The 18193-nt window shown below is 55.7% G+C and overlaps 1 protein-coding gene across 2 annotated transcripts; it reads right to left on the reverse strand.

Moving 5' to 3' along the window:
- Positions 1 to 12550: 12550 nt before the first annotated feature.
- Positions 12551 to 17341, reverse strand: Slc27a3 (solute carrier family 27 member 3). Of its 2 annotated transcripts, XM_048357790.1 has the most exons (10): positions 16461 to 17328; positions 15960 to 16169; positions 15559 to 15717; positions 15001 to 15125; positions 14597 to 14791; positions 14409 to 14499; positions 14128 to 14326; positions 13538 to 13635; positions 13282 to 13412; positions 12551 to 12989 (listed from the first exon to the last, which is right to left on the reverse strand). In XM_048357790.1, exons 1-10 carry the CDS (start codon positions 17134 to 17136, stop codon positions 12813 to 12815), a joined length of 2061 nt encoding a protein of 686 aa, XP_048213747.1. In that variant the 5' UTR covers positions 17137 to 17328; the 3' UTR covers positions 12551 to 12812. The 2 variants fall into 2 exon arrangements, with proteins under 2 accessions (XP_048213747.1, XP_048213748.1); XM_048357791.1 differs by lacking the exons at positions 12551 to 12989; positions 13282 to 13412 and having other exon boundaries at positions 13551 to 13687; positions 16461 to 17341.
- Between the last annotated feature and the right edge of the window lie 852 nt (positions 17342 to 18193).

Consider the following 18193-nt stretch of genomic DNA (forward strand, 5'->3'; position numbering starts at 1 on the left):
CAGACAACCACAGACCCAGGGCCTTGGGAAGAGTCCAGAAGGTTCTAGAAGTTAGCAAGGAGGCTGGGGCTCAGTGAATAAGAAGGACTTTCCCAGGACACCCCTCCTCATTAGGCTACACCAGGGGGCTCTTGGCCCAAGCTCTGACTCCAAGCTCTGCCCACGACCCACACCTACCTCCCACTGGCCGGAAGTGCCGCACAGAGCCGATGATGTCTCTGCTGGAAGGAGGTGCCTCGCAGGGCACGCAGATGGCTGAAGTAGGAAGAGCCGTGGCATGCGGGCTCCTGAAGCCTGGGGGTACCTCTGGGTCCCTGGTCACAGCCAGTCACTGGCCTGGTTGGAGCCTGCACTGTTCTCTGTGGCAGACGGCCTCATCCTTCCCGTTCTTCAGCCAGGCCAGTCTGGGCTCAGGGACACCCTGGGCCACACAGGTGATGATGGCGCTGCTCCCCAGGGGCTTGAACAAGGACTGTGGCCACTGGACAAAGTTGGGGTGAGCTACGCAGGCAAGGTCAGGAAGAGGGTACCCTGAGATCCAGCTCTTGACCCCTCCTACCCAGGCTCTCTTCGAATCCAGAGCTTGGGCCCTCCAGAAGCCTCCCTATCCAGCCCTCAGTGCCTCACCAAGCACAATCAGGACACCCTGTGCTGTGCGCCAGATCTGGGTACCCGGTCTGTTGGCAGCACAGACATAGACACCAGAGTGCTGGACAGGTGGGAGAGCCGGAGAGTTCCAGTGCCACACGGATGGAGCAGCCATCTGGGAAAGGCAAGTGCGTCAGGGCTGGGGGTGGGGGCAGGGGGCAGAGCAGTGGGGGGGGGGCAGGATGGCTGCACACCCAGGCGGCTCTAGGAGAATGATGTCTGTGGGTGGCCCCTGGCAATGCACTCCAACACAGCTGTCTGCAGCAGGCTCCTGCAGCAGCTGCGGGGCTCCCCACTGCTCAGTGGAAACAGGTAAATGGAGTAGAAAAGAATTCTCCCATCCCCCATCTTCTGATCAAAACCCCATTCTGCGCACCCCCACACATCATCAGACCTTGATGCTGGACCTAGCAGCTACTGGTTCATCTTTTTTTCCTTCGCAAGGGGATGGGGAGGGGAGACGGGCGGGGGAAGGGTATACCTCAATCCTGGCCTGGAACTCAATGCTATCCCTGAGGTTTTTTTGCTCAAAGTAATGCTCTACCACCTAAGCTACAGCTCCACTTCCAGTGTGTGTTGTGTGTGTGCAAGTGTGTGTGTTTAATGGGGGATAAAAGTGTCATAGACTTTCTTGCCGGGGCTGTTTTTGAACCACAATCCTCAGATCTCAACCTCCTGAGTAGGTAAGATTACAAGAGTGAACCACAGGCTCACCATGGCCCTGATTCATTGTTTTATAGATCAAGAAAATGATTTGCTGGCTGGGAATGTGGCCTAGTGGTAGAGTGCTTGCCTGGCATGCATGAAGCCCTGGGTTCAATTCCTCTGCACCACATAAACAGAAAAAGCCCAAAGTGGCGCTGTGGCTCAAGTGGTAGAGTGTTAGCTTTGAGCAAAAGAAGTTCAGGGACAGTGTCCAGGCCTTGAGTTCAAGCCCCAGGACTGTCAATAAAAAAAAAAAAAAAAAGGAAGGAAGGCAGGAAAGAAGGAAGGAAGGGAGGGAGGGAGAGAGAAGGAGGGAGGGAGGGAGGGAGGGAGGGAAGGAAGGAAGGAAGGAAGGAAGGAAGGAAGGAAGGAAGGAAGGAAGGAAGGAAGGAAGGAAGGAAGGAAGGAAGGAAGGAAAGAAGGCAGGCAGAAGATTTGCCCAGTGTGGCAGGGAAGAATTGTACCTCTCCTATTCCAGATCAGAAACAACTGCTTCTCCCTCCCCGTTTCAATCTCCAATTTAAACATGATGTATCCTTGCTTGGAATTTTGTCAGAGGTTTTTGCAAATCTGTTACGGGGCTCCAGCACTGCTGTACTTTATTATTGATGCCCTGGAGCCCCCTAGTGGCTGGCTGAGGGATGACTCCCTTCTCAGACGCAGCATCCCAGATTTAGGCAGGAGTCTAACTTGGTCTCTGCTCACCCTTCAGCACCCAGCTTGGTGCTTGGCATACTTAATTCAGAAGTCCCTTTCCATCCCTTGCCCAAGCCCAAGCCTGGCTTCCCACTGTACCCCCTCTTCTAGGTAGTGAGCTCCAAAGAGCCCCTAATGGAGGGTCTCCGTGCACCTTACTGCTGCACCCACCGGGCACGGTGCCTAACACCAAGGAGATAAAAACGACAAAGTGCAGCCAGGCCCAGCCAGGCGTCAGTGGCTCACACCTCGAATCCTAGCTCCTCCACGGACTCTGGAGGCTGAGACCTGAGGATCTCAGGTTGAAGCTAGCCTGGGCAGGAAAGTTCGTGATACTTATCTCCAAGTAGCCATCAAAAATTTAGAAGTGGCCAGGCGCCAGTGGCTCACGCCTGTCATCCTGGCTACTCGGGAGGCTGAGATCTGAGGATTGTGCTTTGAAGCCAGCCGAGGCAGGAAAGTCGTGAGACTCTTTATCTCCAATAAGCTACTCAAAAAAAGCTACAAGTGGCGCTGTGGCTCAAATGTAAAGCACTCACCTTGATCAAAAGAAGCTCAGAGACAGCACCCAGGCCCTGAGTTCAAACCCCAAAAGTGGTACACACACACACACACACACTCAAAATTACCATGAACAACCACAGCAGCTGTACCCTCCCTCTGCCGGCACCCACCCTGGTCCTTGCTTACTACCTCAGGTCAGCTGGGCATCCTGACTGGCAGGTCCTGACCACACTTCTTGCCACACGGTGGTGGGTGCCCACCTCAGCCTGGTTCACACTGTTGATACAGCAGGGTGACCCTGAGGACGTACAAGTCACAAAGGCACAGATGGCACCCGGCTCCCTGCCTGCTGTCCAGCACACGCGTGGCTGGCTAAGGCAGGACCCACCGGGGTGGGCGGGGTTCAGAGCAGAGCCCTGTGCTCCCAGGAGATGGAGGGCTCGGGCACCCCCGGATCAGGCACTGGAAGTGTGCAATGCCACCGTGTCCCACCTCCACTGACTCGGGATGTCGGCGGGAGCGGGACTGACGTGGGGCATGAACGCCACGTGAACACCCACAGAGCGGCCGCCGGCCGGTGCCCCATCTCCGTGCCCACAACTGCCACATGTTGATGTCCTCTTCCCTTTACAGCCCTACATTCCGCCCAGGACTTTATGTTCCTCTCTTGACACAGCTGAGGCTGGGCATGTGGCTCTGTGGTTGAACACTGTGCGCCGACTGTGTGGAAGCCCCCCGATTTGAACCCCAGCACCGCAAAAATAAATGAAATTATAGTTTACAATCGTGTGGGTATAGACAAATATAAGTTATGTGCCAGTGGTTCACACCTGTAATCCTAGCTACTCAGGAGGCTGAGAGCTGAAGAAAAAGATTTGAAGCCAGCCTAGGGAAAAAAAAAAAAAAGACTATAAGACTCTTATCTCCAATTAACCACTGAAAAGCCAGAGTGGAATTGTAGTGTAAACAAGTTAACCATGAGTACAAAGCCTTGAATTCAAGCCTCAGTAATGGCACATGCACACGTGTATGTACGTGTGTGTTTGTGCGCACACATGCATGCCAACCCCCAAATACACACACAAAAACAAATATATGTTAAACACGACTCTTTTTTTGTTGTTGCCTGTCCTGGGACTTGAACTTTGGGACTAGGCACTGTCTCAGAGCTTCTTTTGCTTAAGGTGAGCACTCTACTACTTAAGCCACAGCTCCAAGTGTCTCATGGAGTTTTCTGCCTGGGCTGGCTTCAAACTGCAATCCTCAGACCTCAACCTCCAGGATTACAGGCATGAGCCATCGGCACCAGCTTCATTCTTCTTTTTTTTTTTTTTTTTGGTAGTCCTGGGGCTTGAACTCAGGGCCCGAGCACTGTCCCTGGCTTCTTTTTGCTCAAGGCTAGCACTCTGCTACTTGAGCCACAGCGCCACTTCTGGCTTTTTGTGTTTATGTGGTGCTGAGGAATCAAACCCAGGGCTTCATGTATGCAAGGCAAGCACTCTACCACTAGGCCATATTCCCAGTTCCTCGTTATTCATTTTTTTAACAAAATTAGAACAGATTTATTTATTTATTTATTTATTTATTTATTTATGCCAGTCCTGAGGGTTGGTCTCAGGGCCTGAGCACTGTCCCTGGCTTCATTTTTGCTCAAGGCTAGCACTCTGCCACTTGAGCCACAGTGCCGCTTCTGGCCATTTTCTGTATATGTGGTGCTGGGGAATCGAACCCAGGGCCTCGTGTATATGAGGCAGGCACTCTTGCCACTAGGCCATATCCCCAGCCCCAGATTTTTGTTTGTTGTTTTGTTTTTGTCAGTAATGGGGCTTGAACTCAGGGCCTGGGCACTGTCCCTAAGCTCTTTTGCTCAAGGCTAGTACTCTACCACTTTGAGCCACAGTGCCACTTCCAGTGTTGCAGTGGTTAATTGGAGATGAGTGTTGATAGAGCCTTTTCTGCCTAGGCTGGCTTCGAACCATGATCCTCAGATCTCAGCCTCCTGAGTAGTTAGGATTACAGGTGTGAGCCACCAGCACCTGGCTTAGAACAGTGTTGCAGGCCTCTATAAGTATGGCCCCAGGACACTGCACCCATGTCTAATGGCTGAGCTGGCACTTTCCAGGTCCCCAGTGGGTGCCTCTGTATCCCGTGCCTTCTGTGGGTGCCCTGGCCCAGAAGCCCAGTCCCTTCCTTGCCAGTTGTACTCTGGCCCGCCGGCTCCCCAGGCGGTACTCGTGGACTCCAGATGGGGGACTCTGGTGAGAAGTGTGGCTACCAAACACAGGGAGCCATCTAGCATCGGGATGGTGCCAGTCACTGACCAGGTCCAGCCCATCCCGCTGCTAGGAGATGGCTATGGACCGCCCCCTCCGCCTGGCAGGGTAGCAGCAGCAGGTCCCTCCTCCCACCCCACCCCACCCCCACCCCCTGCCACTGCTACCCTGTCCCTTGGCTCATGCAAGAAGGCCAGTTCAGAGTCTGCAGTATGGCCTGTAGGGCAAGCAAACAGTCTGGACCTGTGGCCTCCTGAGCCCCCAACCCCACCCCCTGCCTTCCCTTATGCCTGGGCAAGAGAGAGTGATGAAGAGACAGATCTTGATTTCGGGGAGACTTGGGGTAGCAGAGGCTGCGCAGCCAGCCACTGTCCCTTTGCTGGCCCAGGTCAGCAGGTCGGGGGGGGGGGGGGGGAGGTGTGATTGATGGCATCTTTCAAACCCAGGCCCTGGTAACTAGGAGTGTGGGGCGGGTGGGGGGGTGGGACCGGCACAATGGTGAGAAGTCAGGGGGCTGAGACAGGGGCATTGTGATCCCCTGGGGGGACCGTGGGGGCCCTCTTTCCCTCCTCCCCAGCCCAGCTGCCGGTCTGCATGAGGGGTCAGCTTCCCAGGACTTCAGGCTCTGTGTCCCCTTCCCCCTTTGAGGCTCACACACATTCACACACACACAACTAGAAATCACAACCTGGAGCCTGCCAGCCCCCTAGGGTACACACACACCCCTCCCCAGAGGCCACAAGTCTCGGAGACTGTGTCCTTACAGGCTCAATCACACTCAGGCCCACAAAAACATCGCAGAGTTGTGAGCCCACAATGCACAGCCCCCCCAATCCCCACATCCACACAGAGCCCGGAGGACAAATGTGTGGGTGTGGGCCAATCCTGCCCTCTAAGGGGCCTGCAGGCCCAGGGCTCAGCCAGGACGTCAGCAGGGACATCTCTGCCTCTCCAGGGCGGGCTGCTTGCCGCCTTGCTTCTGCACTGTGCCCTCTGTGTAGCAGCCCCTTCTGCTTCACCTGGCAGGGTCCAGGACTGCCGATGTGGAGGCCCCAGGAGGCCTCTGCTTTGCTCCCCCCCATCCCACCTGTAGTCCTTCAAGGCTGCTCCTCTCCAACCCTGCCATCTCTGTCCTCTGCTACCTCCTCCTCCTCCTCTTGTCCCCAAGTCCCCCCAGCACGTCTCCCCTTCTCTTCCATCTACTTCTTCCTGTCCTCTCCCCAGTGCCCTCCCCACCCCCATCTGCCTTTCCTCATCCGGGCCCTGCCCACCTTCCCTAACCCCAGCCCTAGAGCAGCAGCCCCAGCCCTGCATCCTCCAGGCCAGGCCCCCTCAGGCCTGGGCTAGTCCCCAAACCACTCAGCTCTTCTGCCATCAGCCTGGGAGGGAGGGGGGCTTGGGGCTAAATGCATTCCCCACCTCACACTTGCGGGGGTCCAATGAGGGGAGGCTCTGGTCTTGCTTTGGGGAGCCTAGGATCTAGGGGGGCCAAGTCTAGGATCAGGGCTGGAGGCAGCTGTCCTCCCCAGACACGTGGAAAGTGGGGGGGGGGGGAGGAGCTAATGAAGTCAGGGCAAAGTTGGAGGATCAGACACCATACCCCTTTCTCAGCCTCCAGAATCCTCTGCTGACCATAGGCCCACCTTGCTCCTGCCATCTGATCAGAGTGAAGTTCTAGAGGGAGCCGGGCATCTGCCTCTGCCACTCATCTCTGGGGACCCATGTCTGAACAGGGGTTGCTCGGAGCAGCATTGCTGTGCCAGGTGATGAACACAGACACAGCCAGCAGCTCCCGCTCTTAGCCGCACTTGGCCAAGCTCTTCTCACTATTCTTTGTTTTGTTTTGTTTTTTGCCAGTCCTAGGGCTTGGACTCAGGGCCTGAGCACTGTCACTGGCTTCTTTTTGCTCAAGGCTAGCATTCTGCCACCTGAGCCACAGATGTACGTGGTGCTGAGGAATCGAACCCAGGGCTTCATGTATACCAGGCGAGTACTTTACCACTAGGCCATATTCCCAGCCCTCTTCTCACTATTCTTAATGGGACAACGGATTGGGGCCACTAGGGGCCTGAAGGCTGCGAGCCGGTGGGAGGTGAAGCACCCAGCCTCCTGCCACCCCATCCTAAAGAAAAGGTAAGAAGTCCAGACTTCCACTTGCCAGAATAATTGCCCCAGTGAGCCTGGGCCCCAGGAGCATTAACATTGGCTATTTCTGCAGGGTTCCAGCCTTTCCCAGCAAAGCGGATCTTCCAGAAAGAGGAGAGGGGCTCCTGAAAGGATAGAGGGTCCCCATGAGGGCTGGAGTCTGGGTGGGTAGCACAGTGGCCCTTGTTGGACCCCTGACTCAGTCTCACCTTATCTTTCTTGCATGGGGCTCAGTCCTGCCTCTCCTGGTTCCTTCACGCCCTTGGACTCTCTGGCCCCTCCCACCCCATCAGCCTCCTCCCAGACCCACCATCCTGGGATCTGCCAGCCCTGGGATCTGCCAGCCGGAGAAGCCCAGCCTCCTCTCCCCTGCCTTCCCCGCCCCCCCCCCCCCCCCCCCGGCCCTCCACCCAGGCCCACCTTCAACCTCCCTGCCTCTCCCCGGCCTCCCTCCCCCAGCCCTGCAGTTCTCAGTCTGGGGCCTGTGAGGGGAAAGCCCCAGGTACTGGGATTGATTGACTTCTGGCTCGCTAGGCCAGGGCTCTACCACTGGAACCTCGGCTTGGGGCTTCCTGAGCATTCCTACCGCTCCTCAGAAGGGCCTCTGAGATGACGCGGTTGGACAGGGAAATGTGCATAGGGCCTAAATATTTTTTAGGAAGGAAACTCCTGCCTAGCGTGCACAGGGCCCTGAGTTCAAACATCACTATCAGTAGTTTAAAAAAAGAATTGGGTGCCGGTGGCTCACGCCTGTAGCCCTAGCTACTCAGGTTGCTGAGATCTAAGGACCACGGGTCAAATCCAGCCCCTGGAGAAAAGTCCAATTAACCGCTCAAAAACTGGAAGTGGTGCTGTGGCTCAAAGGGGTAGCGTGGGTAGAGCAAAAGATCTCAGGGACAGTGCCCAGGCTCAATTCAAGCCCCATGACCGACTAAATAAATAAATAAATAAACAGTTTCAAGGACTTTCCTGCCCAGGATTGGCTTTCAATTTCAATCCTCAGATTGCTGTTTCCTGAGTAGGTAAGATTACAAGCATGAGCCACTGTGTCCTGAGAGTGTCTCCCTTCTTTAGTATCACTCTGATCTATTTTTTAGCAGTCAATGTCTCAGTGCATTCATTGCTCTTGCTGATGTTCAGATAGATTGCCCTAACCTAGGCTGATGGTAGCTCTGGGTCCTTTTGCTATTACCCATTATTTGATATCTTTGCTTTCCGGTACTGTATGTCACAGGCCAATTTGAGTATTTCCTGTCCTTGACCTACAATCAGCCCTTCCTCCAAAGAGCAAGGAGCCATCATAGTTCTCTAATTGTTTCTAGGCTTTTTCTGTGACTTTTATAGGATATCTGCCCCCTCCCCCCCCGCCAGCCCCAAGCTGTGCCTTACACAGGCTAGATAAGGATTTTTTTTTCTTTTTGGTTGATCATGGGGATTGAACTCAGGGCCTTTGTTGCTCAAGACTAGCACTTTACTACTTTGAGCCCCAGCTCTACTTCCAGTTTTCTGGCAGTAATTGGAGATGAGTCTCACCGTGGCTTAGAGGTAAGAGTGCTTGCCTAGCATGCATGAAGCCCTGGGTTTGACTCCACAGCACCACATACACAGAAAAAGCCAGAGAAAAGCCTTGAACAAAAAGAAGCCAGGGACAGTGCTCAGGCACTGAGTTCAAGCCCGGGGACTGGCAAAAAAAGTTTCACAGACTTTCCTGCCTGGGCTGGCTTTGGATTGAGATGCTCAGATCTCAGCTGCTTCTGCTTCTTCTTCTTCTTCTTCTTCTTCTTCTTCTTCTTCTTCTTCTTCTTCTTCTTCTTCTTCTTCTTCTTCTTCTTCTTCTTGTTCTTCTTGTTCTTCTTCTTGTTCTTCTTGTTCTTCAACAGTGGTTTTATTTATTTATTTTTGTTTTTTGCCAGTCCTAGGGCTTGGACTCAGGGCCTGAGCACTGTCCCTGGCTTCTTTTTGCTCAAGGCTAGCACTCTGCCACTTGAGCCATAGTGCCACTTCTATGTGTGTGTGGAGGTGAATGTGGTGGTCATACTTTATGTGCACGATGAAGAGAGGCAGTGGGACCAGTTGAAATTGTTTGAAGAAAGGGAGAAAGGAAATAAGGAAGTGCGATGGAGGGGTTGAGGATATGCGTGAGTGGATATGTCATAATGAAACTCCCCTCTTACAATTCTAATATATGTTAATAAGAAAGCAAAACTCTAAGAAATCAATTTTTTTTTTTTTTGGTGCTGGTCCTGGGGCTTGAACTCAGGGCCTAGGTGCTGTCCCTGAACTTCTGTGCTCATGGCTAGTGCTTTATTACTTGAGTCACAGCTCCACTTCTGGCTTTTTTGGTAGTGAAAAGATGAGTCTTACAGACTTTCTTGCCAAGGCTAGCTTTGAACCATGATCCTCAGATCTCAGCCTCCTGAGTAGTTTATAGAGTTTCTGTAGATTATAGGCATGAGGTATTGGTGCCCAGCTGAGAAATCAATTTTAATATTTTATTTAACTCAATATGTACAAAATTGTATACCAGTATGTCAGCAATCTAGTTTTTTTGCTTGTTTTTGAGACAAGGTCTATTTCTTTTCTTTTTTTTTTTTTTTTGCCAGTCCTGGGGCTTGAACTCAGGGCCTGAGCACTGTCCCTGGCTTCTTTTTGCTCAAGGCTAGCACTCTGCCAACTTGAGCCACAGTACCACTTCTGGCTTTTTCTACATATGTGGTGCTGAGGAATCAAACCCAGGGCTTCATGTATACGAGGCAAACACTCTACCACTAGGCCATATTCCCAGCCCCAAGGTCTCACTATTTCCTAAGCTGTCCTCAACTCCTGGGTCAAGGACCCCTCCTGGGTGGCTGGGACTATATACAGCTTTGTACAGGACATAAAACAATTTTTAGTGAAATATTTTAGTTTGTTTTCCCTACAAAGTCCTTTATACCTGGTGTGGATTTTATATTTATAGCACTTTCTTGGGGTTTGAACTCAGAGCCTCCTGCTTTCTTGGCTGGCAGGCTGTCACTCTATTTGAGTTTTTTTTTTTTGTTTGTTTTTTGTTGTTGTTTTGCCAGTCCTGGGCCTTGGACTCAGGGCCTGAGCACTGTCCCTGGCTTCTTTTTGCTCAAGGCTAGCACTCTACCACTTGAGCCTCAGTGCCACTTCTGGCCGTTTTCTATATATGTGGTGCTGGGGAATTGAACCCAGGGCTTCATGTATATGAAGCAAGCACTCTTGCCACTAGGCCATATTCCCAGCCCCTCTATTTGAGCTTTTTACTGGTTATTTTGGAGAGGGAATTGTTCAGACTTTTCTGTTCTGTGTGGCTTTGAACCTTGACCCTCCAGATCTCAGCCTCCTGAGTAGCTAGGATTATAGGCCAGAACCAGTGGCTGGCTCCCAGATCACTATCGACTAGCCACATGTGACTAGTAGTTACTCTGACAGTGCAGATATAGATAAACTGAAATAGAATGTGGCTAGGCACCTGTGGCTCACACCTGTAATCCTAGCTACTCAGGAGGCTGAGCTCTAAGGATTAGGATTCAAAACCAACCTGGAGGGGCTGGGGATATGGCCTAGTGGCGAGAGAGCTTGCCTCGTATCCATGAGGCCCTGGGTTCGATTCCCCAGCACCACATATACAGAAAACGGCCAGAAGTGGCGCTGTTGCTCAAGTGGCAGAGTGCTAGCTTTGAGCAAAAAGGAAGCCAGGGACAGTGCTCAGGCCCTGAGTCCAAGGCCCAGGACTGGCCAAAAAAAAAAAAAAAAACCAACCTGGACAGGAAAGCCCATAAGACCCTTACCTCCAATTAACCAGGAAAAAGCCAGGAGTGGAAGCATGGCTCCAATAGTATAGCACTAGCCTAGAGAGGAAAGGCTAAGGGGCAACCCAGTGTTAGCGCATGCATGCGTGTGTGTGTGTGTGTGTGCCTACACACACACACACAGAGGAAGTGTGAGGAGGGTTGTGTGATTCCACAAGGGAATAAAGGCCACTGAAATTCTGGGCTGAGACTGAATGAAAGCTGCTGAAGGAGAGGCCCTGCCGCACAGGCTGGGGCACCTGTCAGCACGGCCTCCATCTTACACCTGGCTTGTTGGTGGACATAGGGCAAGCTACAAGTCTTGGAACATGAAAGGTGGCAGTGGGGACCTGAGCTTGGTGGTGAGGTGTGTCCCACATGGGAGAGAGGGGTGGGAAGGGACAAGTTAACCAAAGGGTAAGTACTAGAACATTCTGTGCCCCACAGCTCAAAACAGGGGCATTTCAGTTCCTAGGTGATCTAAGAGTTTCATCACTGAACCCTTTCTTCTTTTTTCTTTCATTTTTTTGGCAGTCCTGGGCACTGTTCCTGAGCTTCTTTTGCTCAAGGCTAGCACCCTACCGCTTGAGCCATAGCACTTCTGACCTTTTCTGTGTGCTGAGGAATTGAACCCAGGGCTGCATGCATGCTAGGCAAGCACTCTACCACTAGGCCACATTCCTAGCCCCACAAATAACAATCTTTTTTATTTTTGTCAGTTGTGGGGCTTGAACTCAGGGCCTGGGCACTATCCCTTAGTCTCTTTGTGCTCAAGGCTAGCAATCTACCACTTGAGCCACAGCACCACTCATCACTGAACCCTTTCTGATGATGAGCATTTTTGTTTGCTTGATTTGTTTTGGTTGCCAGTCCTGGGCCTTAAACTCAGGGTCTGAGCACTGTCCCTGGCTTCTTTTTGCTCAAGGCTAGCACTCTACCACTTGAGGTACAGCGCCACTTCTGGCTTTTTTTTCTACATATGTGGTGCTGAGGATTCGAACCCAGGTCTTCATGTATACAAGGCGAGCACTTTACCACTAGGCCATATTCCCAGCCCGATGATAAGCATTTGGATGCCTCATTCAGGTGCCATCAGAGGTCTTTTCTTTCTTTCCACCATCGCTCCCACCATCACTTATGTGAGGGTGCTCAGAGCCCTACTCATATTGTTGTAAACAGGCATCACCTCACTCCCCACCCCAATCTAAGGTTTTCTTTGTTGGTGTTGGTCCTGGGGCTTGAACTCAGGACCTTGGTGCTGTCCTTGAGCTTTTGTGCTCAACGCTAGTGCTCTGCCACTTGAGCTACAGCTCTACTTCCAGCTTTTTTGCTGCCCAGTTGGAGACAAGGGTCTCACCAACTTGCCTGACTAAGCTGGCTTCAAACTGTGATCCTCAGCTCTCAGCTTCCTGAGTGGCTAGGATTATAAAGTGCAAGCCACCGGCGCCCAGCATCCAATCTAAGGTCAGTTTTACTTGGTTGAGACTTCCTCAGACCCTGACCATTACCCCATGGCGTGGAGCAGGACAGACTGAACACAGCAGGCAGTGTCTCTGGGTGCCTCTGCTTAACTCTGCCATTGGAGCCAATCCCTGGGGTCCCCAACTCCAAGGACAGCCGTGGGCCCTGCCCTCAGGGAGTGAAACTGTGATGGGATGCACAGCAACACGACCCATCAAGAGTCCTCCCAGGGGGTAGGAAACTACCCCCTGGACTGGCAAAAAACAAAACAAAACAAAAAGACAGAACAAGAGTCCTCCCAGGACCCGGATCAGTCCTCCTGAGAGGAGACGCATCAGGTCCAGACACAGCTCAGGTCCACATTAGGTCAAATGGGGAACTGTGGTGTCCAGGGAAGGGCAGCTCCACACAGGTTCAGGAGGAGGTAAATGCAGATCAGAAAGTCAGGATCTGACCAGCTCCAGCCCATTTATTAGGAAAAATGACAATGAGTTGATATATAAAAGATCCCTCCAGCCTCAGCATCCCCACAATGGCCTCTACCCCTCCGAGCCCCTCCTTCAGGTGCCTTGGACGTGCAGTCTCAGATCCGAAGGTCCCCGGCCAGGAGGGCACTGTGCCGGGCAGGTGTGAAGGGCAGGTAGGCACCTACAGCCTGGTCCAGAATGTAGAGGGGATCAGATAGTGTACTCGGGTCAAAGCCCTCATTTGCCATCCGAACTTTCTGCTGTTTGAACGTCTCAGTGGTGGCCAGGGACTCCTGGGGAGGAGAGGGGTGCCAAGGGGAGGATCAAGCTGAAGCCAATCTTCCCTATTGCTTCAGATGAATTGCCTACCGTTTTTGTTCAGGGGTTAAATCTGGGGAGAGAGGTCCTCAGGACAATCAGGGAGGAGGTGGCAGGAAGAGAGGGCTAGGCCGGCAGAAGGAGGAGGGTAAGGAAAGGGGGCCAGGGCAGGTGGCTGGGAAAGACAAAGTCCTTCTCTTCACCGTGTGGTATGTGGGGGGTTTCTGTGCACTCATGGGGTAAGGGGTTGGGGCAGTGGCTAGTTACCTGGAGCCGTAGGAATCGAGGCTGGGCATAAGGTGGCAAGTTCTCAGCAGCATGGGCGTAGAGCTGCGCGAGGTCCAAAGCGTGGGGGGGACGTAGAACTAAGGCGGCCATTCCAGCCCTGCCCTCGTGCCCTGAAGGGTGTGGGAGGCAGTGGGAGGCACTCCATGGCTGGCCACGAGGAAGGCCTCCTACTCCTCTGCACCCAAGCATCGGGGTGGTGGGCTCCGTGCCTCCCCCAGCTCCCACACTTAGGCACCTGGCACCACGACTCCATAGACGTTCACTTCCTGAAGAAAGTCCAGGGCCTCGAAGACCTTGGCTACCTCCGTGGTGGCCACATTCTCCCCCTTCCACCTGCCAGAAAGCAGAGATCTAAAACTGAGAGTCGAGTCCAGGAGCATGGGAACTTGGTGGGGAGAGGTCAGAGGTCAGGATGACAGCCCGTCCCAGAGGTCAGTGCGTATGAGACCTAAGAATGAGATGGGACGTGGACATGGGTTGGAGTGGGAGATTAGTGAGAGATTTGATCCCAACCTGCAAAACCTCTATTTGGGATAAGGAATCAGAAAGGAGTCCGGGTGCCAGTGGCTCACGCTGTCATCCTAGCTACTCAAGAGGCTGAGGTCTGAGGATTGCAGTTCGAAGCCAGCCCTGGCAAGAAAGTCTGTGAGACTCTTATCTACAATGAACTACTCAGAAAAAGCCAGAAGTGGAGCTGTGACCCAAGTGGCAGAGTGCTAGCCTTGAGCAAAAAAAAAAAAAAAAAAGCTCAGGGACAGCACTCAGACCCTGAATTCAAGCCCCAGGACCACCGGGGGGAAAAAAATCTGAATAGTGTAGATTTACCTGAAAGTGTCTCCAGTCCGATCGTGGAAGCGAAGGAAGCCTTGGTGATCACAGACCAGCAAGTCTCCAGTGTTGAAGTAAACATCTCCAGGCTGGAGGACATCCTTCAGCAGCTTTCCCTGGGCCAGCGCAGGGCCCCCGGCGTAGCCCAGGAACGGGGACTGCGGGCTCACGGGGGCCACCAGCAGCCCCGGCTCACCTGGCGGCGTCACTGCAGGTCAGAGTGCTGCCAGCCTCAGCCAGAGCCGCGGGGCACCCACTCCCACCCACTGCACACAGACCTGGAGATGTGGGCACGCAGCGCCCTTGGGTGTCCCGGACTGGCTCCCCTGTGGTGACATCATAGCGGATCAGAGAGAAGGGGAAAAGGCGCTGGGGGAAGGGACATAGCCCGGGCTCACTCCACTGGCCGAAGCGAGCGGCCCTTCCCACCAGCTCCCTGTTTCCCTGGGCTCCCTCTGCCTCCCACCTTGTAAAGCCAGGAAGCGCGCCCCAGAGCGCCCCGCTGCCCTGTGTAGTTGAAAGTGGCCACGTTGCCCTCGGTCAGCCCGTATGTTTCCAGCACCCGCAGGGGCCCGAAACGCCGCTCGAATCGCTCCCAGGTGTCTGGCCGCAGCCCGCTGCCCACGGCCAGCCGGACCTTATGGCCATGCTCCGCTGGGCTCTAAGGTGAGTGGGAGACGGGTAGAGGCTTCAGCACCAAGATCTGCTCCTCACTCCCCAGGACCCACCAGTGACTTCCTCCCCACACCCCACGCAGCAGATGGCTCCTTGCCATTTTCTTCTCCTTGCTCCCTCTCCTCCCTCCAGCTTCCAGACAATGGAGTGAGTGTCCCCGCGCGCCAGGCCTGTGTCCTCGGCCTGCCCACGCACCGGGGGCTGGTTGACCAGGTATCGGCACAGCTCCCCGATATACTGAAACACTGTCACCCCGTGCCGCTGGCAGTCCTCCCAGAACTGGCCAGCTGAGAACTTGGACTTCAGCACCACCGTGGCCCCTGTCAGAAGCAGAGAGGGGCAGTGAGGTCCAGGGCTTGACCTTCCCTTCCGGGACACCAGCCTGCCCTGCATGCGGTTCCTGGGGAGTACCTGAGTCCCACCTGCCCCGGCAGAGGCCCGCCTCCTTTTTCACCAGTGCGGGGGCCCTTGCTTTCCAGCCCCAGCTCTTCCACCCCAGTAGGAGGCTCTGGTTCCCAAGCCTACCGCCTTCTTTATTTGCTTCTTTCCCTTGCTCTGTCCCTGTGTCTGGAGTTGTGTGGATTTCATGACCTCCCTAGTTTGCTGTCTGATCAGGGAAGTTTCCCCAAAGTATCAGGGGCCTGCCTGCCTTTCCTCTGAAGGGCTCTCTTCCCTCTCCCCTCAAGAACTTGGGACACATCCCCAGCAAGTGTTGGCTGGATGAATGAGTGGGAGTGGGTGGGGGAGACTAACCAATGCCCAGGCAGCCCACAATGCCCAAAAGGGAGCCAGACATATGGTAGAGTGGGAGGGCGAGGTAGATCACATCCTCCTGGTGGGTCCCGCACAGCTGGTGGAACCCCTGGCACTGCAGGATCTTCAGATGACTGATCCGAGCGGCTTTGGGGAGGCCTGTGGGGTGGCAGGAGGGAGGTGGGGGGGGGGGTCTGAGTCCTAGCTCTCCGTGTCCCCTGCTGGGCTTCCGGGGAGGGGGACACAGAAGTGAGGGGTGCGGCCTGGCAGGGTTGGAAGGGGTGGAGAGAGAGGCTGTGCCTGGCTGGGATGAGGAACTTCTCTTCCAGACTTGAGAGGGAGCTCCCCGTTCCTGGCCCTGGCTTTTCTCTTCCTTCGTTTCTGGTAAGCCAGAGTCTCACCCGTAGTGCCGGAGGTGAAGATGTACAGGCACGTGTCCGTCATGTTCTTGGGGGCGGAGAGGTACCCCGGCACCGGCGCATCCACTTGGGCTGCTGCCTCGGCCAGCAAGTCGCTGATTCCAGCACCATGGGTTCCAGGGCCTGTTGCCCACAGGTGGAGCCCCATAGCTCTCAAGGCCGGCAGATCGGGCTCCAGGGACTCCAGAAACTCTAGAAGGGAGGCCAAGCACAACCCTGAAGCTCCGCTGCCACCCAACAAGGCCTTCCTCACCCCTAGTCCAGGTCTCCGCACCCCTCCGCAGCGCTTGGGTGAAAGTGGAGAGACGTCCGGGACCCCTCCTTGGGGAGGCTGATTCAGCCTCGTCTCTTCGCAGACCCAAGGACTCACAGCGGCACCTTGGGGAGATAGTTGGCAGCCCAGGGGCTCTCAGGAGCCGCTGCGGCCCCCACGGGACGCGGCCCGCCGGGTGGGTTCTGCGCCCCGGCCTCCCCGCGCCTTACCTGGCGCCAGCACCAGGGCGCGCGCGCCGCAGCTGCGGAGGCAGTGCAGCAGGGGGCCGCGGCGCAGGGCGGCGGGCACAAAGGCCGCGCGGAGGCCGGCCTTGGCCAGCCCGAACCAGAGCCACAGGAATTCGGGGCTGGCAGGGAGGAGCAGCGCCACGGTCGCCCCGGTGGCTAGAGGGACCGCAGCTCCTCCACCTCGGGCCGCCCCATGCTCTCCGCACTCGGCACCGCTTCCGGTCGTCGCCGCCGCGTCCCCCTCGCGCGGAGCCTCGAGTCTTTCCGTGCCCGCACTCCCGGAGCCCGGGTCGCCCCGGTCGCCACCGGGTCCTGCGTCCCAGCCCCGCGCACGCAGGAAGGCGCGCGCGGCTCGGTTACTCTCGCGCTCCGCCTCCGCGTAGCTGAAGCGCCGCGCGCCGTGGATGAGAAAGGTGTGCGCGGGGCGCAGCCGGGCCAGCTCCGCCAGGCGCCAGGCCAGGCTGCAGCCGGCCGCGGGGCTCGCGGGGTCGGCGGCGGCCGCAGCCCGCGCACGAGCTCCGAGATGCCTCTTGCAGCGCAGGGCGCGCACCGTGAAGGCGAGGTCTGCCGCGAGCCAGCGCAGCTGAGGCCAGAGGCGCAGCCTCAGCAGCACCAGCGGCAGCAGCAGCAGCAGGGGCAGCAGGAGGAGGGCAGCCATGGCCCCCTCTTCCTCTGTCCTGGCCTCTCGACGGCACCCCGGTAGCCCTTCCGAAAAAAACCGGCCCGCTCTTTCTTGCGGAGCGCGCGTGCGCCGGCACACGCCCCTTCCCACCCAGCTCCGCTCCTAGAACAAGCAGCCAAGCTGGAGAGGAGGGGCGGGTGGGCCGGGGCCTCCAGGCCCTCCCCACAGCCTACGCCCCGCCCCAGGTGCGTGCCCGCCCCGACTCCAGCTTCTCTCCACTAGCGTCAGTCGGGCCTGGCGCCTCCCGTCATCCCAGGTTCCTGTTTTCTCCCTCACACGGACCAGGCCTCTGGCTGGAGCTTCAGCGGAGTCCGGGTTTGGGAGCCAGAGCGTCGGGGCGGCAAGCACCTTTCTCTCGGGAGTGGCACCTGCCTGGGAGATCACAAGGCGCCGCTGCCCCCTCCCCTCCCCCCCAGACAGACATAAGAACTTGGCTCCTGACCCACTGGGCTTCGCAGGTCCCAGCATGCCTGCTAGACCCAAGTGTTCCCTCTGGCTGCCAACAGCAACTCCAACTCCAACTCCGGAGGCCCTGACTACCAGAGTTTAGGAGGGCCAAAGGTGGCGGCCGCACCCTTTGGGCAAGGGTACAGTCTTGGGGCCAGCCAGCAAATGCTTCCCACCCAGATCTTTACTGGGGCAGACAAAACTGGGAAGAAAGGAGGGGCCTTTGGTGGTTTATTTTCAAAAGGAGTAGCAGAGGAGGGAGAGAACCTAGCTTGTGTAGAGGCACCAAATGGGCTGAATGGAAGAGCTGTCTCCGGCGAGCTCAGTGCTCCTCCAATCACCCTGGGCAGGAGAGGGACAAGGACACCGAGGAGGAACTCCTCTGCTGGTGCATGAGGACCAGCAAGTGGCCAGCCTGGATGGAGAAAGGGCCTCCGTTCCTGAAGTCTGAACTCCCTCCCCCAGGCACTCAGGTCCTTCAAGAAGCACCCCTCCAAAGGGTGCGGATTTCTGGAACTGGGGTGAGCAGGACAGTCTTCAGAGGACTGGGTTTTTGAGAAGCAATGTGCCAACACAGACTTCAGCC

The sequence above is a fragment of the Perognathus longimembris genome, chromosome 11, assembly GCF_023159225.1.
Source record: "Perognathus longimembris pacificus isolate PPM17 chromosome 11, ASM2315922v1, whole genome shotgun sequence".
NCBI classification, from domain to species: domain Eukaryota; kingdom Metazoa; phylum Chordata; class Mammalia; order Rodentia; family Heteromyidae; genus Perognathus; species Perognathus longimembris.

Bases quoted from the DNA above. Each gene is read 5' to 3' on its own strand.
- Slc27a3 (XM_048357790.1), bottom strand. From the start codon at position 17,136: ATGGCTGCCCTCCTCCTGCTGCCCCTGCTGCTGCTGCTGCCGCTGGTG. The intron at 13,413-13,537 runs GTGCCTAAGTGT...CACACCCTTCAG, and splicing joins CTATGGAGTCGTGGTGCCAG to GGCACGAGGGCAGGGCTGGA. The intron at 12,990-13,281 runs GTAACTAGCCAC...TCTCCTCCCCAG, and splicing joins CTCGATTCCTACGGCTCCAG to GAGTCCCTGGCCACCACTGA.